The sequence below is a fragment of the Chlorocebus sabaeus genome, chromosome 23 (genome assembly GCF_047675955.1).
Source record: "Chlorocebus sabaeus isolate Y175 chromosome 23, mChlSab1.0.hap1, whole genome shotgun sequence".
Taxonomy (NCBI): Eukaryota; Metazoa; Chordata; class Mammalia; order Primates; family Cercopithecidae; genus Chlorocebus; species Chlorocebus sabaeus.
Genome location: NC_132926.1, coordinates 52,432,232 through 52,459,494, shown reverse-complemented (window position 1 = coordinate 52,459,494; position 27,263 = coordinate 52,432,232). Strand labels below are relative to the sequence as shown.

Sequence of the window (27,263 nt, the reverse complement as noted above, 5' to 3'; positions counted from 1 at the left end):
CAATACCTTTATTTATTTCTCTTGCCTGATTGCCCTGGCCAGAATGTCCAATACTATGTTAAATAGGAGTAGTAAGAGAGGGCATCCTTATCTTGTGCCGGTTTTCAAAGTGAATGCTTCCAGTTTTTGCCCATTCAGTATGATATTGGTGGTGGGTTTTTCACAAATAGCTCTTATTATTTTCAGGTATGTTACATCAATACCTAGTTTATTGAGGGTTTTTAGCATGAAGGGGTGTTGAATTTTATTGACGGCCTTTTCTGCATCTATTGAGATAATCTTGTCATTTTTGTCATTGGTTCTGTTTATATGATGGATTACGTTTATTGATTTGTGTATGTTGAACCAGCCTTGTATCCCAGGGATGAAGCTGACTTGATCGTGGTGGATAAGCTTTCTGATGTGCTGCTGGATTCAATTTGCCAGAATTTTGTTGACGATTTCTGCATCGATGTTCATCAGGGATATTGGCCTGAAATTCTCTTTTTTTGATGTGTCTCTGCTAGATTTTGGTATCAGGATGATGCTGGCCTCATAAAATGAGTTGGGGAGGAGTACCTACTTTTTCTCTTGTTGGGAATAGTTTCAGAAGGAATGATACTAGCTCCTCTTTGTACCTCTGGTAGAATTCAGTTGTGAATCCATCTGGTCCTGGGCTTTTTTACGTTGGTAGCTATTAATTACTGCCTCAATTTCAGAACTTGTTAATGCTCTATTCAAGGATTCAACTTCTTCCTGCTTTAGTCTTGGGAGGGTGTATGTGTCCAGGAATTTTTATCTGTTTCTTCTAGATTTTCTAGTTTATTTATATAGATGTATTTATAGTATTCTCTGATGGTAGTTTGTATTTCTTGTGATCAGTGGTGATATCCTCTTTATCATTTTTTATTGTGTCTATTTGATTCTTATCTCTTTTCTTCTTTATTAGTCTGACTAGCGGTCTATCTATTTTGGTAATCTTTTCAAAAACCAGCTCCTGGATTCATTGATTTTTTGAAGGGTTTTTTGTGTCTCCATCTCCTTCATTCTGCTCTGATCTTAGTTATTTCTTGTCTTCTGCTAGCTTTTGAATTTGTTTGCTTCTGCTTCTCTACTTCTTTTAATTGTGAAGTTAGTGCTGATGCTAGATCTTTCCTGCTTTCTCCTATGGGCATTTAATGCTATAAATTTCCCTCTAAACACTGCCTTAGCTGTGTCTCAGAGATTCTGGTATATTGTTTCTTTGTTCTCATTGGTTTTAAATAACTTATTTATTTCTGCCTTAATTTCGTTATTTACCAAATAGTCATTCAGGAGAAGGTTGTTCAGTTTCCATGTAGTTGTGCAGTTTTGAGTGAGTTTCTTAATCCTGGGTTCTAGTTTGATTGCACTGTAGTCTGAGAGACTGTTTGTTACAATTTCCATTCTTTTGCAGTTGCTGAGGAGTGTTTTACTTCCAATTATGTCGTCAATTTTAGAATAAGTGTGACGTGGTGCTGAGAAGAATTTATATTCTGTTGATATGGGATGGAGAGTTCTGTAGATGTCTATTAATTTCACTTGGCCCAGATCTGAGTTCATGTCCTGAATATCCTTGTTAATTTTCTGTCTCATTGATCTAATATTGACAGTGTGTGGGAGTCAAAGTCTCTTTGTAGGTCTCTAAGAACTTGTTTTATGAATCTGGGTGCTCCTGTATTGGGTGCATATATATTTAGTATAGTTAGCTCTTCTTGTTGCGTTGATCCCTTTACCATTATGTAATGCCCTTCTTTATCTTTTTTTTTTTAATCTTAAAGTCTGTTTTATCAAAGACTAGGATTTCAACCCCTGCTTTATTTACTTATTTTGCTTTCCATTTGCTTGTAAATATTACTCCATCCCTTTATTTTGAGCCTATGTGTGCCTTTACACATGAGATGGGTCTCATGAATACAGCATACAGATAAGTGTTGACTACCCAATTTTCCAGCCTGTGTCTTTTAATTTGGGCATTTAGCCCATTTACATTTAAAGTTAGTATTATTGTGTATGAATTTGATCCTGTCATTATGATGCTAGTTGGTTATTTTGCCTGTTAGTTGATGCAGTTTTTTCATAGTGTTGATGGTCTTTACAATTTGGTATGTTTTTGCTGTGGTTGGTACTGGTTTTTCCCTTCCATATTTAGTGATTCCTTCAGGAACTCTTGTAAGGCAGGCCTAGTGGTGACAAAATCTCTCAGCATTTGCTTGTCTGTAAAGGATTTTATTTCTCCTTCACTTATGAAACTTAGTTTGGCTGGATATGAAATTCTGGGCTGAAAATTTTTTTCTTTAAGAATGTTGCATATTGGCCCCCACTCTCTTCTCGCTTGTAGGGTTTCTGCAGAGATCTGCTGTTAGTCTGATGGGCTTCCCTTTGTGGGTAACCTGACCTTTCTCTCTGGCTGCCCTTAACATTTTTTTCTTCATTTCAACCTTGGTGAATCTGATGATTATGTGTCTTGGGGTTGCTCTTCTCGAGGAGTATCTCTGTGGTGTTCTTTGTATTTCCTGAATTTGAATGCTGACCTGTCTTGCTAGGTTGGGGAAGTTCTCCTGGATGATATACTGAAGAGTGTTTTCCAACTTGGTTCCATTCTCCCTGTCTCTTTCAGGCACACCAATCAATTGTAGGTTTGGTCTTTTCATATAGTCCCATGTTTCTTGGAGGCTTTGTTCGTTCCTTTTCATTCTTTTTTCTCTAATCTTGTCTTCACACTTTATTTCATTAAGTTCATCTTTAATCTCTGATATCCTTTCTTCCACTTGATCAATCTGGCTATTGATACTTGTGTATGCTTCACGAAGTTCTTGTGCTGTGTTTTTCAGCTTCATCACATCATTTCTGTTCTTCTCTAAACTGGTTATTCTAGTTAGCAATTCCTCTAACCATGTTCAAGGTTCTCAGCTTCCTTGCATTGGATTAGAACATGCTCCTTTAACTCGGAGAAGTTTGTTATTACCCTGATTCTGAAGCCTACTTCTGTCAGTTTGTCAAAATCATTCTCTGACCAGTTTTGTCCCTTGCTGGTGAGGAGTTGTGATCATTTGGAGGAGAAGCAGCATTCTGGTTTTTGGAATTTTCAGCCTTTTTGCACTGGTTTCTCCCCATCTTTGTGGATTCATCTACCTTTGGTCTTTGATGTTGGTGACCTTCAGATGGGGTCTTTGATTGGATATGCTAATCCTTTCTGTTTGTTAGTTTTCCTTCTAACAGTCAGGCCCCTCTGCTGCAGGTCTGCTGGAGTTTGCTGGAGGTCCACTCCAGATCCTGTTTGCCTGGGTATCACCAGGAGAGGCTGCAGAACTGCAAAGTTTGCCGCCGGTTCCTTCCTCTTGAAGCTTCATCCCAGAGGGGTACCCATCAGATACCAGCTGGAACTCTTCTGTATGAGGTGTCTGTCAACCACTGCTGGGAGGTGTCTCCCAGTCAGCCTACACAGGGGTCAGGGACCCACTTGAGGAGGCAGTCTGTCCCTTAGAATAACTCAAACACTGTACTGGGAGATCTGCTGTTCTCTTCAGCGCTGCAGGCAGGAACAATTAAACCTGCTGAAGCTGCACCCACTGCCGCCCCTTTCACCAGGTGCTCTGTCCCAGGCAGATGGGAGTTTTATCTGTAAGCCCCTGATAGGGGCTGCTGCCTTTCTTTCAGAGATGCCCTGCACAGAGAGGAGGAATCCAGAGAACCAGTCTGGCTACTGTGGCTTTGCAGAGTTGTGATGTGGACTCTGCCCAGTTCGAACTTCCTGGTGGCTTTGTTTACACTGTGAGGGGAAAACCACCTACTCAAGCCTCATTAATGGCGGATGCTCCTCCCTCCACCAAGCTAGAGCATCCCAGGTCGACTTCAGACTGCTGTGCTGGCAGCAAGAATTTCAAGCCAGTGGATGTTAGCTTGCTGGGCTCCATGGGGGTGGGATCTGCTGAGCTCGATCACTTCGCTCCCTGGCTTCAGCCCCCTTTCCAGGGAGTGAATCGTTCTGTCTCGCTAGCATTCCAGGTGCCTCTGTGGTATGAAAAAAATCTCCTGAAGCTAGTTAGGAGTCTGCCCAAATGGCCCCCAGTTTTGTGCTTGAAACTCAGGGCCCTGGTAGTATAGGCACCCAGGGACAACAACTGCTCTGCAGGTTGCAAAGACAGTGGGAAAAGCATAGTATCTGGTGCCGGAATGCACCATTCCTCAAGACACAGTCCCTCATGGCTTCCCTTGGCTAGTGGAGGGAGTTCCCTGGCCCCTTGTGCTTCCTGGGTGAGGCAATGCCCCACCTGCTTCTGCTCGTCCTCCGTGGGCTGCACCCACTGTCTAACCAGTCCCACTGAGATGGGTAACTCAGTTGGAAATTCAACAATCACCCGCCTTCTGCGTTGATCTCACTGGGAGCTACAGACTGGAACTGTTCCTGTTCAGCCGTCTTGCCAGCCACCCTCCAGTCTTTTTCTAATATATACTATGAACTTCCCTAAGAACAGTTTTCATTTTAGGTTACACATTTTTAATGTGTTCTTTTTTTGTAATGACTATGTTAAAATATTTTCTAATGTCAATTATACTTTTTAAAAAAATAACTTTTGAACACTTGTATTATCTCCCTACTACATATTGTTGCATGTGTTTTAAATTTTGGGAGATATTAATGTTAATGTTTTATGTATTCAATATTTGTTTATAGTACTTATATAGCCAGTCATCCTAGTGCTCTTCATTTCTTCCTGCATTTCTGTGTTTCAATTTGCGATGATTTTTCTTTCTGTCTGAAGAAACAGTTTTTGTATATAGGAAAACATTCTTATAGTACTTTTATTTTCAAAAAAGTTGTTTCACGTAGTATAGAATTAGAGGTTGACAGATTATTTTTTATTATAAAACTTTAAACATGCCATTTCATTATTTCCAGCTTGTGTTGTGATGTTGCAGACACCTGTCAGCTTTATTGTTGTCACTTTGAAATAAAGTTTCCTTTTTTTCCTGGGCACTTTTAAGATTCCCTTTTTTTCGTTTCTATTTTCAGCAGTTTTGAGTTGTGTTTTGTTGTGTTTGTTTTGTTTGATTCTGCTTGTTGCTTCCCAAGCCTTTAAATTTCTTGGACTATTTTTTAGAGCAGTTATAGGTTCACAGCAAAATTGAGTGTAAGGTACAGAGGTTTCTCTTACACCCCCTGTCCACACATATGCGTAGCCTCACCTGTTGTCAACGTTCACCACTAGAATGGTACATTAATTTTACAACTGATGACCTTACATTCACACATTCCTATAACCAAGCCCACAGTTTTCATTAGAATTCAGTCTTGGTATTTTAAATTCTATGGGTGTAGACAAATGCATAATAGTATCCACATTATGGTATCATATAGAGTAGTTTCTCTGCCTTAAAAAATCTTGTGTTCTACCTATTTATTCCTTCTTCCCCTCTTAATCCCTGGCATCCACTGATCTTTTTACTTTTACCATAGTTTTGCCTTTTCCAGAATGTTATATAGTTGAAATCATGCAATAGGTAGCCTCTTCAGACTAGTTTCTATCACTTAGTAATGTGTAATTAAGTTTCCTCCATCTTTTTCCATGGCTTGATAGCTCATTTCATTTTAGCACTAAATAATATTCTGTTGGATAGAGATACCAGTTTATGAATCCATTCACCTTTTCCAAGTTTTGGCCATCATGAATAAAGCTGCTATAAACATCCATGTGCAGGATTTTGTGTGGACATAAATTTCCAGCTGCTTTGGGTAAATACTAACTAGCGTGATTGCTGGATCATATGGTAAGAGTATATTTAGATTTATAAGCAATTGCCAAACTGTCTTCCAATGTGGCTGTACCATTTTGCTCTCCAATCAGCAATGAATGACGGTTCCTGCTGCTTCACATTCTCTTCAGCATGTGGTGTTATCCGTGTTTTGAATTTGGGCCTTGCTGAGCTGTTTTTATTCTGTGTTGCCTTACAATTTTTTTTTGAAATACACTTAATCATTAATTCTCAAATAAATATCATATTTTGTTGTCTGTTTCCTCTAGGATTGAAATTAGAAGAATGCAACACCTGTGATTGTGTCTCACCTGTATACTATGTTCCTTTTTAAAACATTTTCTAATCATTTTCTTCTCTGTTGCTGGAATTTGGGTAGTTTAAATTAATCAATCCAGGAAACTATTTCTGTCTCCTCCTATGTTTAATCTGCAGTTACATTATCTATTAAGATCATAATTTACTGATTATAATCTACTAATTATATATGTAATTATATAATCTACTGATTATAATCTACTACTAGAGATCATAATCTGCTCATCTCAAATACTGTAATTTTCAAATCAAGAATGTCTGTCTGATTTTTTTATAAATCCCAATTATTTGAGAGTTTCTGCATCTTTTATCAATTTTGTCTAACTTTTACTCAATGTTCTTTAACATATTAATCCCAATTATTTTAAAATCTCATCTGCTAACTGCTATATTTGGTCACTCCTTGGTGACAGTTTATTATCATCATTTGTTCAAATGGACCTGCTCATGCAAGCCTGGTATTTTTTGAATCAATGATTAATTTTTAAAAATCTCTGCAGCAATGAGGTTCCAGATGATATTATTATACAGGAGAAATTATTTAGTCTTTCTTTGTCTAGACAGATAGTATGGGAACTAATGATCTAATTTGGGACTGTATTGTGTCACAAGTTCACATGGAGATTCTGTTCGGCTCTTCAGAGGTTTGGGATTTTGCTATTTAAAATACCATTCCATGCCAGTTTTAGAATATGGCAGTTTTCTTGAAGGAGAATACTCCATGGCTTCTCAATTCTCCAGTTTTGTTACTCCAGCTTGTGTGACTATCAAAATCTCCAGCCTTTTATGGACAGTAAAATCCAGTGCTGGGTGGCCCCTCCCACCCCCAGTTTTTTTTTTTTTTTCTTTCTTTTTTTTCTACAATTGTCCTCTTCTGGTTCAAGTCCAGCTTTTCAGTTCCTAGTTCTTTCTAAAAATCAGCAAATACTACCAAGGAAAAAGTGCCTTTACTGATTTAGCTCACCTTTGAGAGTCTCTCCTATTTTTAGGATTTGAAAACTTCTAGTCTTTTTTGTTTCTGTAGTTCACTGATGGCTTTACAAATACTATTTTCTCTTTTATCTAGCCTTCCTAGTTGTTTCCAACAGGAATATTGGACCACTATGAACTACTCTACACTCTGTACCAGTGGCTTTGTTATGTAATGAATGGATACGTTTACTTCTACAATATTTATTATTTCCACTGTAGTTTCTCTTCTTTGATCCATACATTATTTAAAACTGTTTCAAAATATCCACTTATTAGGAGGAAGAAGAGAGGGAGGAATTGGAAGGGTAACCATTTTTGTGTGGATTTCTAATTTTATTGCAATGCAGTTAGAGAATATTAACTCTATGACATTGTTCTTTGTTTATGTAGTAAGTGTTGTTTGGTGGCATTGGCAACTTTAGAAAAAGTTCGATGCATGTTTGAACATAATATGAATTTTCTAATTGTTAGATATAAAGTGTGCGTGTGTGTGTGAGAGAGAGAGCGAGGAAAAAAATTAAACTTTTTAGATGGAATATATTTTCTGTATTTTTATTTCTTTATTTTCATCTATTGAATCTATAATTATTGAAAGATCAATTATTGATACTAGTTTAGAATTATCTATTTTAATTTTATCATTAGTTTGAGATGAAATTATGATATACATATATATTAAATGCTATCAAATATTTCTTATAATTATATAATTCTTCCTTTTATGCATAATAATATTTTTACCTCAAGGTATATTTTGTAAAATATTGTAACCAGTTCTTCGGGGGTTCTTTTATTTGGTGATTCTTTTTTGTTGGATTAATGTTTTTATTATTAAGCTTTACATGTGTTCTCTATAGCCAGATATATAGGAATTTTATTAAACCCAATCCAATAAGTTTTTAAAGCAAGCTCCTTTTACCCTAATTTGACTACTAATATATTTTACTTTATTTCTGCTTTCATTTTACCAGATATTTTCTCTCCAGTTGTTTTCTTTTTTATTTCTATTGCAATGATTAAGTTGTTCTTATTTTCTTTTCCCCCTATTATTTTGTCAGTTATTAATTATAGTTCTTTATTTCAGTACTCATTTGAAAAAGTACATATTCTTATTTTAACATAGTCTAAAATTAGTTATCATTTCTATCCTGAGTCTGAACAATAGAAGAGTTTAAATTTCTTCATGTTTTATCTAATTTTATGATATTGAATTCACTATATTACTTCCTTCATTGCATAAATCTCACACAACTCAAAACTTAGACATTATTATTACTATCACTGTTATTTTATTGAGAATGTTTATGAAGATTTTCATGCCAGTTTTCTTGTATTCACCCCTTGTTTCTATGTTCAGCTTCCTTTTTTCTGTAGCACTTTTTTTTTTACTAGTTCCTTCACCGAGGGTCTTTTCCAGTTTAATGCTTATTGTAATAGATAACATTTAAATTTTCATTTATACTTTTGTGTAGGTATGTATACATTATAATTACATATATTATCCAAATGTATAATGAATATATATACACAAGTACAATTGTGTACATTATACATTTGTGTATTTACTTGAACAAATTTTATCACATATCAGTGAAATATTTTATTCTCAAAAAACTGTTTATTACACCAATAATTGTATATGAAGTATCATGATGAAGTGGTTTCTTTCTCTAACTTACAAAAAGATATATTTGGGTTGTGGTGGCCCAGTAAATGTGAACGTCAAACTCTCTCTCTGTTAAAAAAGTATTTATTTCATCATCATTTTTCTCTGGTTTTTATATCTGTGGTCTCTCTCTTCACAGGGAACCATTTCTTTACTTGGTTTATAATTATGATTTGTGAGCTCATATTCAGTGGAACGTGTTTCCCCTCTGAGAATTTCATGCTTGCTGAGGTGATAAAGTGTCTCATCATAGTCATATTTCATTTGTTATCACAGGACTGGCAAAGATCTCCACATAATAGGATCAACTTTTACGTTACATATATGGCTTAGTATTTCTTTTTTTTTTTTTTTTTTTTTTTTTTAATTTATTTATTATTATTAAACTTCAAGTTGTAGGGTACATGTGCACAACGTGCAGGTTTGCTACATATGTATACTTGTGCCATGTTGGTGTGCTGCACCCATTAACTCGTCATTTACATCAGGTATAACTCCCAATGCAATCCCTCCCCCCTCCCCCCTCCCCATGATAGGCCCCGGTGTGTGATGTTCCCCTTCCCGAGTCCAAGTGATCTCATTGTTCAGTTCCCACCTACGAGTGAGAACATGCGGTGTTTGGTTTTCTGTTCTTGTGATAGTTTGCTAAGAATGATGGTTTCCAGCTGCATCCATGTCCCTACAAAGGACACAAACTCATCCTTTTTTATGGCTGCATAGTATTCCATGGTGTATATGTGCCACATTTTCTTAATCCAATCTGTCACTGATGGACATTTGGGTTGATTCCAAGTCTTTGCTATTGTGAATAGTGCTGCAATAAACATACGTGTGCAGGTGTCCTTATAGCAGCATAATTTATAATCCTTTGGGTATATACCCAGTAATGGGATGGCTGGGTCATATGGTATATCTAGTTCTAGATCCTTGAGGAATCGCCATACAGTTTTCCATAATGGTTGAACTAGTTTACAATCCCACCAACAGTGTAAAAGTGTTCCTATTTCTCCACATCCTCTCCAGCACCTGTTGTTTCCTGACTTTTTAATGATGGCCATTCTAACTGGTGTGAGATGGTATCTCATTGTGGTTTTGATTTGCATTTCTCTGATGGCCAGTGATGATGAGCATTTTTTCATGTGTCTGTTGGCTGTATGAATGTCTTCTTTTGAGAAATGTCTGTTCATATCCTTTGCCCACTTTTGGATGGGGTTGTTTGTTTTTTTCTTGTAAATTTGTTTGAGTTCTTTGTAGGTTCTGGATATTAGCCCTTTGTCAGATGAGTAGATTGCAAAAATTTTCTCCCATTCTGTAGGTTGCCTGTTCACTCTGATGGTAGTTTCTTTTGCTGTGCAGAAGCTCTTTAGTTTGATGAGATCCCATTTGTCAATTTTGGCTTTTGTTGCCGTTGCTTTTGGTGTTTTAGACATGAAGTCTTTGCCCATGCCTATGTCCTGAATGGTACTACCTAGGTTTTCCTCTAGGATTTTTATGGTATTAGGTCTAACATTTAAGTCTCTAATCCATCTTGAATTAATTTTCGTATAAGGAGTAAGGAAAGGATCCAGTTTCAGCTTTCTACTTATGGCTAGCCAGTTTTCCCAGCACCATTTATTAAATAGGGAATCCTTTCCCCATTTCTTGTTTCTCTCAGGTTTGTCAAAGATCAGATGGCTGTAGATGTGTGGTATTATTTCTGAGGACTCTGTTCTGTTCCATTGGTCTATATCTCTGTTTTGGTACCAGTACCATGCTGTTTTGGTTACTGTAGCCTTGTAGTATAGTTTGAAGTCAGGTAGCGTGATGCCTCCAGCTTTGTTCTTTTGACTTAGGATTGTCTTGGAGATGCGGGCTCTTTTTTGGTTCCATATGAACTTTAAAGCAGTTTTTTCCAATTCTGTGAAGAAGCTCATTGGTAGCTTGATGGGGATGGCATTGAATCTATAAATTACCTTGGGCAGTATGGCCATTTTCACGATATTGATTCTTCCTATCCATGAGCATGGTATGTTCTTCCATTTGTTTGTGTCCTCTTTGATTTCACTGAGCAGTGGTTTGTAGTTCTCCTTGAAGAGGTCCTTTACATCCCTTGTAAGTTGGATTCCTAGGTATTTTATTCTCTTTGAAGCAATTGTGAATGGAAGTTCATTCCTGATTTGGCTCTCTGTTTGACTGTCACTGGTGTATAAGAATGCTTGTGATTTTTGCACATTAATTTTGTATCCTGAGACTTTGCTGAAGTTGCTGATCAGCTTAAGGAGATTTTGGGCTGAGACAATGGGGTTTTCTAAATATACAATCATGTCGTCTGCAAACAGGGACAATTTGACTTCTTCTTTTCCTAACTGAATCCCCTTGATTTCTTTCTCTTGCCTGATTGCCCTAGCCAGAACTTCCAACACTATGTTGAATAGGAGTGGTGAGAGAGGGCATCCCTGTCTTGTGCCAGTTTTCAAAGGGAATTTTTCCAGTTTTTGCCCATTCAGTATGATATTGGCTGTGGGTTTGTCATAAATAGCTCTTATTATTTTGAGGTACGTTCCATCAATACCAAATTTATTGAGCGTTTTTAGCATGAAGGGCTGTTGAATTTTGTCAAAAGCCTTTTCTGCATCTATTGAGATAATGATGTGGTTCTTGTCTTTGGTTCTGTTTATATGCTGGATTATGTTTATTGATTTGCGAATGTTGAACCAGCCTTGCATCCCAGGGATGAAGCCCACTTGATCATGATGGATAAGCTTTTTGATGTGCTGCTGAATCCGGTTTGCCAGTATTTTATTGAGGATTTTTGCATCGATGTTCATCAGGGATATTGGTCTAAAATTCTCTTTTTTTGTTGTGTCTCTGCCAGGCTTTGGTATCAGGATGATGTTGGCCTCATAAAATGAGTTAGGGAGGATTCCCTCTTTTTCTATTGATTGGAATAGTTTCAGAAGGAATGGTACCAGCTCCTCCTTGTACCTCTGGTAGAATTCAGCTGTGAATCCATCTGGTCCTGGACTTTTTTTGGTTGGTAGGCTATTAATTATTGCCTCAATTTCAGAGCCTACTATTGGTCTATTCAGGGATTCAACTTCTTCCTGGTTTAGTCTTGGAAGAGTGTAAGTGTCCAGGAAATTATCCATTTCTTCTAGATTTTCCAGTTTATTTGCGTAGAGGTGTTTATAGTATTCTCTGATGGTAGTTTGTATTTCTGTGGGGTCGGTGGTGATATCCCCTTTATCATTTTTAATTGCGTCGATTTGGTTCTTTTCTCTTTTCTTCTTTATTAGTCTTGCTAGTGGTCTGTCAATTTTGTTGATCTTTTCAAAAAACCAACTCCTGGATTCATTGATTTTTTGGAGGGTTTTTTGTGTCTCTATCTCCTTCAGTTCTGCTCTGATCTTAGTTATTTCTTGCCTTCTGCTAGCTTTCGAATGTGTTTGCTCTTGCTTCTCTAGTTCTTTTAATTGCGATGTTAGAGTGTCAATTTTAGATCTTTCCTGCTTTCTCTTGTGGGCATTTAGTGCTATAAATTTCCCTCTACACACTGCTTTAAATGTGTCCCAGAGATTCTGGTATGTTGTATCTTTGTTCTCATTGGTTTCAAAGAACATCTTTATTTCTGCCTTCATTTCGTTATGTACCCAGTAGTCATTCAGGAGCAGGTTGTTCAGTCTCCATGTAGTTGAGCGGTTTTGATTGAGTTTCTTAGTCCTGAGTTCTAATTTGATTGCACTGTGGTCTGAGAGACAGTTTGTTATAATTTCTGTTCTTGTACATTTGCTGAGGAGTGCTTTACTTCCAATTACGTGGTCAATTTTGGAGTAAGTATGATGTGGTGCTGAGAAGAATGTATATTCTGTTGATTTGGGGTGGAGAGTTCTATAGATGTCTATTAGGTCTGCTTGCTGCAGAGATGAGTTCAATTCCTGGATATCCTTGTTAACTTTCTGTCTCGTTGATCTGTCTAATGTTGACAGTGGAGTGTTGAAGTCTCCCATTATTATTGTATGGGAGTCTAAGTCTCTTTGTAAGTCTCTAAGGACTTGCTTTATGAATCTGGGTGCTCCTGTATTGGGTGCATATATATTTAGGATAGTTAGCTCTTCCTGTTGAATTGATCCCTTTACCATTATGTAATGGCCTTCTTTGTCTCTTTTGATCTTTGATGGTTTAAAGTCTGTTTTATCAGAGACTAGTATTGCAACCCCCGCTTTTTTGTGTTCTCCATTTGCTTGGTAAATCTTCCTCCATCCCTTTATTTTGAGCCTATGTATGTCTCTGCGTGTGAGATGGGTCTCCTGAATACAGCAGACTGATGGGTCTTGACTCTTTATCCAGTTTGCCAGTCTGTGTCTTTTAATTGGAGCATTTAGTCCATTTACATTTAAGGTTAAGATTGTTATGTGTGAACTTGATCCTGCCATTATGATATTAACTGGTTATTTTGCTCGTTAGTTGATGCAGTTTCTTCCTAGCCTTGATGGTCTTTACATTTTGGCATGTTTTTGCAATGGCTGGTACCGGTTGTTCCTTTCCATGTTTAGTGCTTCCTTCAGGGTCTCTTGTAAGGCAGGCCTAGTGGTGACAAAATCTCTAAGCATTTGCTTATCTGTAAAGGATTTTATTTCTCCTTCACTTATGAAACTTAGTTTGGCTGGATATAAAATTCTGGGTTTAAAATTCTTTTCTTTAAGAATGTTGACTATTGGCCCCCACTCTCTTCTGGCTTGAAGAGTTTCTGCCGAGAGATCTGCTGTTAGTCTGATGGGCTTCCCTTTGTGGGTAACCCGACCTTTCTCTCTGGCTGCCCTTAAGATTTTTTCCTTCATTTCAACTTTGGTGAATCTGGCAATTATGTGTCTTGGAGTTGCTCTTCTCGAGGAGTATCTTTGTGGCATTCTCTGTATTTCCTGGATTTGAATGTTGGCCTGCCCTACTAGGTTGGGGAAGTTCTCCTGGATGATATCCTGAAGAGTGTTTTCCAACTTGGTTCCATTTTCCCCCTCACTTTCAGGCACCCCAATCAGACGTAGATTTGGTCTTTTTACATAATCCCATACTTCTTGCAGGCTTTGTTCATTTCTTTTTCTTCTTTTTTCTTTTGGTTTCTCTTCTCGCTTCATTTCATTCATTTGATCCTCCATCGCTGACATTCTTTCTTCCAGTTGATCGAGACGGTTACTGAAGCTTGTGCATTTGTCACGTATTTCTCGTGCCATGGTTTTCGTCTCTTTCATTTCGTTTGTGAGCTTCTCTGCATTAATTACTCTAGCCATCAATTCTTCCACTTTTTTTTCAAGATTTTTAGTTTCTTTGCGCTGGGTACGTAATTCCTCCTTTAGCTCTGAGAAATTTGATGGACTGAAGCCTTCTTCTCTCATCTCGTCGAAGTCATTCTCCGTCCAGCTTTGATCCGTTGCTGGCGATGAGCTGCGCTCCTTTGCCGGGGGAGATGCGCTCTTATTTTTTGAATTTCCAGCTTTTCTGCCCTGCTTTTTCCCCATCTTTGTGGTTTTATCTGCCTCTGGTCTTTGATGATGGTGATGTACTGATGGGGTTTTGGTGTAGGTGTCCTTCCTGTTTGATAGCTTTCCTTCTAACAGTCAGGATCCTCAGCTGTAGGTTGTAGCTGCAGGAGATTTCTTGAGGTCCACTCCAGACCCTGTTTGCCTGGGTATCAGCAGCAGAGGCTGCAGAAGATAGAATATTTCTGAACAGCGAGTGTACCTGTCTGATTCTTGCTTTGGAATCTTCCTCTCAGGGGTGTACTCCACCCTGTGAGGTGTGGTGTGTCAGACTGCCCCTAGTGGGGGATGTCTCGTTAGGCTACTCAGGGGTCAGGGACCCACTTGAGCAGGGAGTCTGTCCCTTCTCAGATCTCAACCTCCGTGTTGGGAGATCCACTGCTCTCTTCAAAGCTGTCAGACAGAGTCGTTTGCGTCTGCAGAGCTGCTGCGTTTGTTATTATTTACTGTGCCCTGTCCCCAGAGGTGGAGTCTACAGAGACAGGCAGGTTTCCTTGAGCTGCTGTGAGCTCCACCCAGTTCGAGCTTCCCAGCAGCTTTGTTTACCTACTTAAGCCTCAGCAATGGCGGGCGCCCCTCCCCCAGCCTCGCTGCTGCCTTGCCGGTAGATCACAGACTGCTGTGCTAGCAATGAGGGAGGCTCCGTGGGTGTGGGACCCTCCCGGCCAGGTGTGGGATATGATCTCCTGGTGTGCCTGTCTGCTTAAAGCGCAGTATTGGGGTGGGAGTTACCCGATTTTCCAGGTGTTGTGTGTCTCAGTTCCCCTGGCTAGGAAAAGGGATTCCCTTCCCCCTTGCGCTTTCCAGGTGAGGCAATGCCTCGCCCTGCTTCAGCTCTCGCTGGTCGGGCTGCAGCAGCTGACCAGCACCGATCGTCTGGCACTCCCCAGTGAGATGAACCCAGTACCTCAGTTGAAAATGCAGAAATCGCCGGTCTTCTGTGTCGCTCGCGCTGGGAGTTGGAGACTGGAGCTGTTCCTATTCGGTCATCTTGCTCCAAAATCGGCTTAGTATTTCTTAAGCTTCATACTGATGTTCATGTGCTCATGGTAGCCTTGGGTTTTGATTTCTAGCGTACTCTGATTCTTTTTAAGCCAAGTTTTCTTGATACTTCCCTGCACTGACAGATTCTTAAAGTTATTTTCAAATATGCTGGATGGTAGTTAACAACAGCATTTTCAGGCTTTTTGATTTATGCATGAATCTCCATTCCCTACTCACCACCACCTGTACTCAGACATTTTGAAACCACACATTTAGTTAATGAGTTATATATCTTATCTGATACTCAGGCAGTGGCAGCATCATGATTTTCTCTCTCCAGATTTGAAGTTTTTTAAACTTTAATTTTGCACCTGGGAATTATTGTTTCTTCTTCAACCTCAGCTATACATTCAAAAAAATGTATATTACCTATAGTTTGTCATTTCTATGTGCTTTTAGCAAAAGGGGATTCAGTCTACCATGATGCTAGAATGCATAAACAACATTTTAATATCCATACAATATTCTATCTTATTTGATCAGATTTATTATAGCTTTTATTATACTCCTTTCTCTTTCTAGATCAGTTTTTTTCTCAGTATTCATAAAAACCGCACTGTTAAGAGTGGTGTAAATTACTTCAACGTTTAAGAAAATCTGGAAGGCTTTTTAAAAATCTGTTTTAAAATAGAAATTAACTCCACTGATACCAAACTTATAATTTCCATAAGAGTACTTTTACATTCTTAGATCACCTTCTTGTCTTTTAATGAAACAGGCAGATTATTAGCCAGCTAGCAAGACAACTTATTATTTAAAAATGTGTTCAAAGCCCAATTTGAATTTAATCACGTAAATAGGTTTTATATTATCTGGGTACCATTCTTATATCATTCCAAATTTTTTTCTTATTAGTCAATAAAATGAATTTTGATTCTTCACAATTACATTTTTATTGGATTGCATTGGGTCACATTATATGTTAGTCTTTGTTTCAGACAATTTCACCTGAGCAGTTCCTTTAACATACTCTTTACTGAGGAAATCCTAAATACAGTGTTGATGCAGAAATGTGCTACATGGCTGGCACACTTCAAAACCCTAAGCCACCACCTCTATGAGAGACATTAACTTTCATAAGTATCTGCTTGCCCTTTTCCATGTTTAGTCCTTTGTTCAGGAACTCCCTTCAACTCCCATTGCCTTTCCCTGGCTAACCCCTGTCCATTCAATGATATCACCAAGTTGTTGCCTCTCTCAAAGCCTTTCCTGCTTAGATTTTTCTCTACCTTATTTCGCTTTTATATTCTTCCATAATATCTTATGTATATCTTTATGTGTTAATAAGCAGATTTTAAAATGAGTATTTTAAAATCACACTTTTTTTTTTCCTGAGATGGAGTCTTGCTCTGTTGCCCAGGCTGAAGTGCAGCGGTGCAATCTTGGCTCACTGCAACCTCTGCATCCCAGGTTCAGGCAATTCTCCTGCCTCAGCCTCCCGAGTAGCTGGAACTACAGGCACACACCACCATGCCTGGTTAATTTTTGTATTTTTAGTAGAGACGGGGTTTCACCATGTTAGCCAGGGTGGTCTCGAACTCGTGACCTCAGGTGATCCACCTGCCTCGGTCTCCCAAAGTGCTAGGATTACAGGCATAAACCACCACACCCAGCCAAAATCACACTCTTAAAGTCATACTCAGCATCTTTGCACCTTCACTGCTTGTCATGTATTACAATTTTTCTTTCGTTAAATGCTTCAAATAATAGTAAGACTTATAGTAAGACTCACAAAGTACAATCATAGGATCAGTAATTAACTGGAGCTTCGCCAGGAGTTTGTACCAAGAGTGCCTGGATTTTGAACTCAGGTAGCTTAGCTAGTGCTTAAAAACAGCACTTCTGGAGCCCAAAGACTTACTTTTGTTAGAATGCATCCATCTGATCACATAAAAACTCTATCTCTCCATTAGCTCCATTATTGGAAAATGCATCTGGGATGGTTTTAGGAGTCTGTGATCATCTTATGAGGTGTGTCATAATAACATCTGGCATGTGTTTTGTTTTCTGATGAGAGCTTCAATTGACTTCTTGTTCATGACTTGACTAATTTTAAGTTGAGAAATGAAAAGGTTGTTTTTGTTTGCTTTTTATTTCCAGAATTTTTTGTATTAAAAAAGTAGTTTGAGCTGGGCAAAGTGGCTCACGTCTGGCCTCCCAGCACTTTGGGAGGCTGAGGTGGATGGATCACTTGAGGTCAGGAGTTTGAAACCAGCCTGGCCAATATGGTGAAACTCCATCTCTACTTAAAATACAAATTAGCTGGGTATGGTTGTAGGTGCCTGTAATCCCAGCTACTTAGGAGGCTGAGGTAGGAGACTCGCTGGAACCTGGGAGGTGGAGGTTGCAGTGAGCCAAGATCACGCCATTGCACTCCAGCCTGGGCAACAGAGTGGGACTCTGTTTCACAAAAGGGCCTGTATTGCATCTATCTTTAAATAACATATGTGTTAATTCCTTTCCCCTTTAACCTCATCTCTTATTATAATAACAAACATGTGGTTTCTTGAACTGAAAAGCTAGGCTTTTAAACAGAATAATGCAAGTCATTTAAATTAGTCACGGTTACAGTCATTCTCCATAACTTTCAAATCAAAGAAAAATTTCTTGGGGTTCTAAATCTAAGAACAATGGAATTTAAATTTATCAGAGTCTCAGTTGAAGATTCTGACTTTACACTTGAGTAAAATAAGAATAGGAATAGATGGTCATTTTAAGGGTTCTTTTGGGTCATTTTTGGTCTTACAGACCACACCCTAGTCTACAAGAAGTTCTACTAATTACCATTCACATTTCGTAGACATGATTATCATGTTTATTAGACTTTAATTTTCTCATGATAAAACTGTATCTTTTTGTTCATATGAATATGTGATGGTATGATATTTTGAATACATAGTTGTAATCATACTTCTGTGTAAGTATGTGCTCATCGTTTTTCAATATTTTATATTTTATTAACATTTATATTTTATTGCATAAACATGTTATTATATTATAAACTACTGTCTTTATCATCATATTGTTTTACATGACCACATTGTAGTCATTGATTTCCTATAACCGGGTGTTTATGGGTTTCTATAATCCAGAATTCCAAGAGAGGCCACTGTTCCCTCTTTCTCTTCCCCTGTATCATAGGGCTGGGACAAGAAACAAACAAAAGTTGTATACTTGTCATATTCCTCCTGTTCCCCACTGGTGCTTCTAAACCCAAATCTCTCTGATCTTGAAGTTTTTGAGCCTTAGCATGTTAAAGCTGTGATTGATCTTGATTCTCACCCACATTTCTTATGGATATTGGCCACCTACCATTGTCCCAAGTTCTTTCTGATCATGTGCAATTTCATGTTGATTATTTTAGTCCACCCAACACTATTTAATAATTATTTGAACTCAATCTAGATGACCTCTACCTGCACCCTTCTTTACTCTAGTGACAATACCGAGTCATGTCATCTCAGAACTTTCTCTCTGAAATCTTTTTTTTTTTTTTTTCTTTTTTGAGATGGAGTCTTGCTCTGTCGCCCAGGCTGGAGTGCAGTGGCGTGATCTTGGCTCACTACAAGCTCTGCCTCCCGGGTTCATGCCATTCTCCTGCCTCAGCCTCCCGAGTAGCTGGGACTACAGGCGCCCACCACCAAGCCCAAATAATTTTTTTTTTTTTTATTATTATACTTTGAGTTCTAGGGTACATGTGCATAACCTGCAGGTTTGTTACATATGTATACTTGTGCCATGTTGGTGTGCTGCACCCATCAACTCGTCAGCACCCATCAACTCGTCATTTACATCAGGTATATCTCCCAATGCAATCCCTCCCCCCTACCCCCTCCCCATGATAGGCCCCGGTGTGTGATGTTCCCCTTCCCGAGTCCAAGTGATCTCATTGTTCAGTTCCCACATACGAGTGAGAACATGCGGTGTTAAAGACACATGCACACGTATGTTTATTGCGGCACTATTCACAATAGCAAAGACTTGGAATCAACCCAAATGTCCATCAGTGACAGACTGGATTAAGAAAATGTGGCACATATACACCATGGAATACTATGCAGCCATAAAAAAGGATGAGTTTGTGTCCTTTGTAGGGACATGGATGCAGCTGGAAACCATCATTCTTAGCAAACTATCACAAGAACAGAAAACCGAATAATTTTTTGTATTTTTAGTAGAGATAGGGTTTCACCATGTTAGCCAGGATGGTCTCGATCTCCTGACCTCATGATCCGCCCGCCTCGGCCTCCCAAAGTGCTGGGATTACAGGCGTGAGCCACCGTGCCAGACCTCTGAAATCTTAAATCCCTAAGTCTCACTCCCTGATAAAATACTTTCTTTGTAAAACGTCTGCTCTTTTTCATCATTGGTGATTCCATTCTCTTTACTACTGTATTATTTTCTCAAATTATCAGGCTTCCTCTAACCTTACTTTTTTACTCATCCCCCATAGATCCCTGTAAGTGTTATGCCTTCTTTCACTTTCAACTTCACTGACAGCTTTTATACCTTTGGTCTTCCTCCACATGTGATCTACAAAACCTCAACCTAAATTGAATCTAAATGTACTCGTCTTTGTTTCAGCCACTAGGTTGAATATCACTCAACTGAGTACTATGTTAGTGCTACTCCAAACTCATGCACTCCGTCCTCAGCTGAAGCAACATGTCTTCTGACTCATTACATTAAGCACTCCTGTAGTACTTATTCAGCGCTTCCATATTTCCCTAAGTGGCTATTCCAATCTGTGGATTGTTTCCCAAATACTACTAATAAACTTCTATTCACCTTTGACCTATATATCAAATCATGTTGCCTCCTTCTTCACTCAGACATGCAATGATATCAGAAAGTTATTTCCTTAAGTTAGTAAGGAATTTTTTTTTTTTTTTTTTTTTTTTTTTTTTTTTTTTTTTTTTTTTTTGAGACGGAGTCTCGCTCTGTCGCCCAGGCTGGAGTGCAGTGGCGCAATCTCGGCTCACTGCAAGCTCCGCCTCCCGGGTTCACGCCATTCTCCTGCCTCAGCCTCCCGAGTAGCTGGGACTACAGGCGCCCGCCACTGCGCCCGGCTAATTTTTTCTATTTTTAGTAGAGACGGGGTTTCACCATGGTCTCGATCTCCTGACCTTGTGATCCGCCCGCCTCATGAATACCTTCAGCAAACATCATATGCAACTGTGAAACTGTAAACATTCCTATTAAACTCAGAAGGAAAAATAAGGAGATCAGTATTGCCCATATATTTCAATAGTACGTTCGAAATCCTAGCCAATGCAAATTAGAAGAAATAAGAATTGGAAACAAGTGGCAGTACTATTTTTGTGTGGGGAAAGTATGAGATTAGAATGGATACTGGAGAAGACATGTAAAACTCATTAAAGTGACTGAATTGTATATGTCCTAGTCCATGTGACAAATAAGTATATGACATGATGATAACCCATGTTAGCTGAGTTTTAAATCTGAACAGGGTGATGGGACTGTTTTAGCTGTGGTGAAAAAAGTGGCAAAATATATGGGAATCTTAAGAGAAAATTTGTACTAATCAATGGTAGCAGCATGCTAATTATAGTGAATTTGATTTAGTATTTTGGGGGGACATTTAATCTCAAAGTATTATTTTATTTTCAAATGCTATAACTTTTAATACTCTATTTAGAGGAGATATTTTCTTTTATCCTCCTTCCTTCTTTTCTTTCTTCCTGTCTTCTTCCATTTGATTATAATACAAAATTAATTATCTCAAAATCTTCGTTTTCCACTCTTTGTTGTATTAATGTGATTTAGCTTTCTTAAAATTCATGTTGTTATGTTTAAATCAAATTTTAAAAAGTTTTTTATTTCATCTGTTGTTTAATAGAACTATAATTTAAAAATATGATTTTCCTGCTTCTCCCCTCCTCTTCTCCCTTCCCCAGTCCCTCTCTGTGTATCCTTACCTTCATCTTTCTGTCCTATTTTTTCTTGATTTAACTTTGAAGTAATTTCAGTTACCTTAATAAGCCAAATGAAGTAACTGAGCTTATCATTTGTCTATTCATCCATCCATCCACCTAACCACACATTCATTAAGGAGTCATTTCATCTATTTATAGATGATAAATTTCTATAAAATCTATTTTAATTTGTAAAGATGTAAAAAAAACTACATCCATATGTGTATTTCATCTTTTTGCTATTTCTTCATGTAGTTATATTTCTTAAAATAATATGTTTATTCTACCTTTTGCTCAAATATTACATCTCTACTTTCCTGATAGGACTGTGGATACCAGGCCTTGACATTCTGCCCGAAGGTTTAAATGAGTTGTTTAGAACTTCAGATATAGTTTCAGCTAATCTCCATTTTCAACCCTCATGCATTGCTTCTCCCTAGACTATGTGTGCCTCAGTCTTGAGACTTTCTGGAGTTCCACCAATTCAGAAGTTCTCTTCTCATCAAAAATCTTCCTCTTGACATTTAGGCTGTAGCTTTCACTAAATCTGTTCATATTCTTCCCTGAATTTTCTAACTTTCCCAAACACGGGCAAGGTGATTCTTTTAACATTTTATTAAAATAATTTATTTAAATTATCTCTTAAGACCATTATATTTTGTTTCTGGAGAGAGAGAAGAGTCACAAGCAGTCAGTTGACCATCTTTAATTAGGGCAAGCTCTGCATTAAATTTTTTTTCAGAAACAAAATAAATATCCAGCAGATGGATTCAAAGGTGAAATTAAATCCCCATTCCATCATGTTTAGTAATTATGTGATCTTTGGTAAATCAGAACTTCCTAGGCCTAAACATCTTCATCTACAAAAGGAGTTTAAAATTTATTTTATAAGGATATGGGAAATACAGAACACATAATGTATCAAAAATAATTGATATTATAATAACTTTTGTTATTTGAAAATAACATTATAACTTATACTTGGTAACAATTCATTTTCTGAAATGATTATTCAAGTATATGTCTTAATTAGTAAAACAGAACATAAGTATTTGACTAAAGAATATTAAGGAGTTTAAATATTTCCCTTTTTACTGATAATTTAAACCAAAAGATCAAATATCTTGCTAAAATTTTATCTTAATTAATATTTCAGTATCATATACTATGCAACATACCATTTTGCCAAGAAATTTTCAAATACAATATTTCTGGTATTTCAAATATGACAGATAGCTCTATGCCATATTAAAATAGTATTTCATAAATATAATTTCACAATTGTATCAATTCAAAATATAAATGTAAGTTCAAGATTGCCTTATATGTAGTTTATTTTGCATTAATATTTTTTCAAAACTGTGTTCTTCAAAATAATTGAGTATATTTAAATTAATCATTGCTGTTTTATTACATTTTCTAAGTTGTAACTATTCATTTGTCTTACATGATGAAATTGGTATTTATAACATATATTCTTATATTATTCCTTTGGGATTTGATAATTGGTAAAATAATTTTATCTAAAATATGAAAATGAAAATGATATGAACAGTTTTTTGCCTGGCTTATACATATACACTTGTCCCTAAAATTTAATTTATTAGGGCTAGATTTCACAGATTAATACTGACATTTTAGTCGTGACAACTGCCATTTTCATCCCTGCAGCGAGTAACTAGTAAAAAATTTGCATATTCTCAGCTAATAACTACTAAAAATTTTGCATATTCAGACATATAATAATTAATGTTTGTATTTTTTAGGTATAGCTTACTTGAGTGGAATGTGTAGTGAAAAGAGAAAATGTATTATTGCTGAAGACAATGGTTTGAATCTTGCTTTTACAATTGCTCATGAAATGGGTCACAAGTAAGTAAAAATCATGACTATGTTAAATATGTTAGCATATAACTTTGTAATTTGAGTTACTGAATTACCTGGATATCTTTTGATTTTTTTCTGGGCTTCAAGTTTTTGAAAAACTAGGGAGAAAAGAAGGGGTGAAGACCGAATACATTTAAAGAATGTCTTTTGAGTGTTGCAACTATTCCTGCTTCTTTGAATAAAATCTTATTACATTATTAAAATCCTTAGCAAGACAGTCATTACATAGTGCATGATTGATTTCTCTACAGATTTTTAAATGATACAAATATTTCCATAATCATGAGACTACAAAGCTATAAACTTTTCAAACATTCACTCAGTACAAATGAAAGTAATTCCAGCCTCTGGTACTACCTGTATTTGTTATTACCAGGCACAAGTGAAGGAATTAACCCACATGATTTAGATGTAATGTACTTGAAAGACAATGAAATTAGACATATAATTAACATGTATTGAATATTAACTATGTCTCAGGAACAGTTATAAACATTTTCAATAGATTAGCTCATTTAATACAAAACCCAAAGAAGTAGTTATTGTTCTAATTTTCATTTCACTGAAATTAATAGCAATAATTAGTAATAGCAACACTTACATAGTACTTACTATTAATATTTGCCAGACACGTTTTTAAGTGCTTTGTATATATTCACAACAATTTTGTGATGTGTTATTAGTATACCCATTTTATAGGAAAAATACTGAAATATAGAGAATATACCCTCCTGAAATTATTAAAATGGTAATTGTTGAAGCGAGGGGTTTGAACTCAAGCCATTCAACTCAGGTCAGACTGTTCCATAACATTAACAAACTGTTCCATTAAGTTATCTGTTATCTTCTGGCCTAGATTCCTCATCAGTGAATTGGGATAATACCTTTGTTTTGGGATTAGTTTAGGATTCAAATTACATAAAGCTATGATCATATTTTTAGAAAGTTTATTAAAGTAGAAATGGCGGCCTGGCATGGTGGCTCATGCCTGTAATCTCAGCACTTTGGGAGGCTGAGGCAGGTGGATCATGAGATCGAGAGATCAAGACCATCCTGGCCAACATGAAACCCTGTCTCTACTAAAAATACAAAAATTAGTTGGGCGTGGTGGTACGCGCCTGTAGTCCCAGCTACTAGGGAAGCTGAGGCAGGAGAATCACATGAACCCAGGAGGTAGAGGTTGCAGTGAGCCAAGATTATGCCACTGCAGTCCAGCCTGGCGACAGAGCAAGACTCTATCTCAAAAAAAAAAAAAAAAAAAAAAAAAAAAAAAGAAATGGCACAGGTTAGGGAATCAGACTTAATTTTGAATGCAGGCTTCCCTAATTGCTGGCAGTATCAGCAGTATAAATGCAAGTATTTTAATTGGGCTCAGATTTAGTGAGGCCCTACTAGGGAGGTGATCTTTATGGAGGGACGGCTCTTTAGTTAAAGACATATTTAGTTTGGCCTTCAGTGTTTGAAAAATTCAATTAGTTGCCAACATTAAAAAAGTATAAATTTGACATAAAAGTAAGATTTGCAGACCTGGTAACACTCAACCCTGTCCCATATGGCAACCATTCCTGGGAGCTGGGTAGCATCTGTACACTTTAAATTAGACCCATCTTTCTCAGTTCATCAGAGGCCACAACACTCTAGTATGGTACACTCAGCTTACTTCATTTTCATTATATTCCTGGAGTCTGTAGGCAGTTGAATAAAGTTTAGTTGGCAGTGGAATTTGATTGGTAAAAGAAAGATTAGAAGAAACAATTTACATCAGACATGACAGTAGTTGATTTAAAAAGTTATTCAAGTAAACACAAGTGATCAGATCCTAATTACACAGCTCATTGAATTATCAAAAATTAAATGTAGAAATGTATCCATAACCCAGCCTAAGAAACAGAAAAATACCAATACCAATTGATTTTTAATTTTTTTAATTGATCAAAATTTACTCCATACAAATGTTTTGAAATGTGTATACATTGTGGAATGGCAAAACTGAGCAAATTAACATAAGCATTACCTCACATACATAGCAGATTTTGTGTTGAAAACTTAAAATCTACTATCCTAGTAATTTTCAAGTAATTGATTTTTGATGTCACCATTTTTAAATGTATAGATATACAGTTGCCCTTCGGTATTTGCCAGGGGATTGGTTCCTGGATCTCTGCATGTCCCCAAACCCATGCATGTCCAAGTCCAGCAATTGGTTCTGTGGGACCCACTTATTTGAGAAGTTTGTCCTCTATATATGCAAGTTGAGCAACCTGCAAACACTGCAATTTTGATCCTTGTTTAGTGTTTAAAAAATTGCCTCTAAGTGACCTACACAGTTCAAACCCATGTTGTTCTAGGGTCAAGTGTCCTTTCAGATTCTCCCATATAGGCTTTCAGTCTTCAGTCAACTGACCAAGAATATGAGGAGTTAATCTGTTAATTTTAAAAAAAGAGCCAGGCATAGTGGCTCACGACTGTAATCCCAGTACTTTGGGAGGCCAAGGCAGGCGGATCATGAGGTCAGGAGATCGAGACCATCATGTGAATGGTGAAACCCCGTCTCTACTAAAAATACAAAAAGTTAGTCAGGCGTGGTGGTGGGCACCTGTTGTCCCAGCTACTCGGGAGGCTGTGGCAGGAGAATGGCGTGAACCCAGGAGGCAGAGCTTGCAGTGAGCCAAAATCGCACCACTGCACTCCAGCCTGGGTGACAGAGTGAGACTCCATCTCAAAAATAAAATAAAATAAAATATAAAAATAAAAAAAGATAAATATACTTTAACATCCTCATCCTTTAGGGAAAGTATGCAGTGCACTAACCTTGTTTAATATTTCATTCTAGGAATAATAGGCTATAGATTCTTAATTCAAAAATAATTCTGATAATTGAAAGGTATTTTCAGTTTAGTCATAAAGCCTATGAAAAATTATAGGCATCATTTGAAGGAAAAATGCTGAGAATAATGTCTAGAGGCAAGAAAATCTTATTAATAAATAATTTTATAAAGATATGTGTTTTCATAAATAGAATTCTCATAAAATACAGATTTATGAATAATTATGATTTTTGCTCTTGAGCTAGGCAGTAACACCTTGATATAAAAACAGTATATATTTTTGTAAACAGATTTTAAATAATTTTGTCAAGTACCCTGAATAGTTTACTTTTAAGAAGTATATTTTTAAACCAGTATGTTTAAAACCAGATATGCAAAATTAATTTCTTCAATCTTCATTGTATTCTAAAATGTAGGAGAAACACTAAGGGAATCAAGTGCAATACAAGTTAATTTATTAACATCTAAACTGTTGACCATGGAGCTACAACTATTTAAACCAAAAACTAAATGAGGTAATTTAAGGAAAAGCCACTTCAGCTTTATGTAGTAGAAATGTTGGTTTATGACCAGGAGCTAAGATTGGAATAGCTCAAATGGTATGAAAATATTATTTTATTTGACTTTTATAGAGCTGTACCCAAAAGCAATAGAGATGTGCCAAAGGTATGCGTAATACTTGATGGACTAGGACCAGGATGTGATATATGTTAAACTACTCCTTTACTGAAATTCTCCATAGCAGTAAGCAATATTTGTCTCAAAAGTAAGCAATATTTGTCTCAAAAGTGGTGGCTGGTGTTTTCCTAATGCTAGACAGTGAGAAGCAACAGCAGTCAGAATAATGTCATGTTTATAAAAAACAAGTAGGAAGAAATGTATCTGTATGAATTACATCATCATCATCCATTATAAGATATAAGGCACAATGTAAGAAGAAATAAAGAAAGAAGAATACAAGAAAAAATGTCCATATGCTCATAATCTCTCCAGTGGGGAAAGTCTTCATGGATGTTAAATAATGATATCTACAGATTCTATGTGCATGCCATTTGCATGCACACGTACACACACACACACACACACATATGCAGAGCCCTTTTATTTAGAGGTATGATTAAAAGTTAGCTACTTAAGTGAAACTCTTTAATCCTATATTTTTCTTTTTCTTTTTGGATTTTCTTCTTTTTTTTGTGTTAAATTATATACATGAAAACTATCTTCTAGAAACTAATAATGAACTATGATATCATGTAATTCTGCAACTCACAATCTTAGAATGACAGAATGATTCCATGTAAACTTTTCAAGAATACTTTTATAATCACATATAAAATGTTTCTAA

The 27,263-nt window shown here is 36.9% G+C and overlaps 1 protein-coding gene across 2 annotated transcripts in view; it reads left to right on the top strand.

Annotated features, from left to right (window-relative positions):
• ADAMTS19 (ADAM metallopeptidase with thrombospondin type 1 motif 19) overlaps window positions 1-27,263 on the top strand; it is a 286,825-nt gene that overhangs the window by 118,958 nt on the left and 140,604 nt on the right. For both annotated transcript variants that reach the window (XM_073010715.1, XM_008014319.3), the window contains exon 8: window positions 22,970-23,075. In XM_073010715.1, the coding sequence (XP_072866816.1) occupies window positions 22,970-23,075 (106 nt within the window). The remainder of the gene's footprint in view (window positions 1-22,969; window positions 23,076-27,263) is intronic.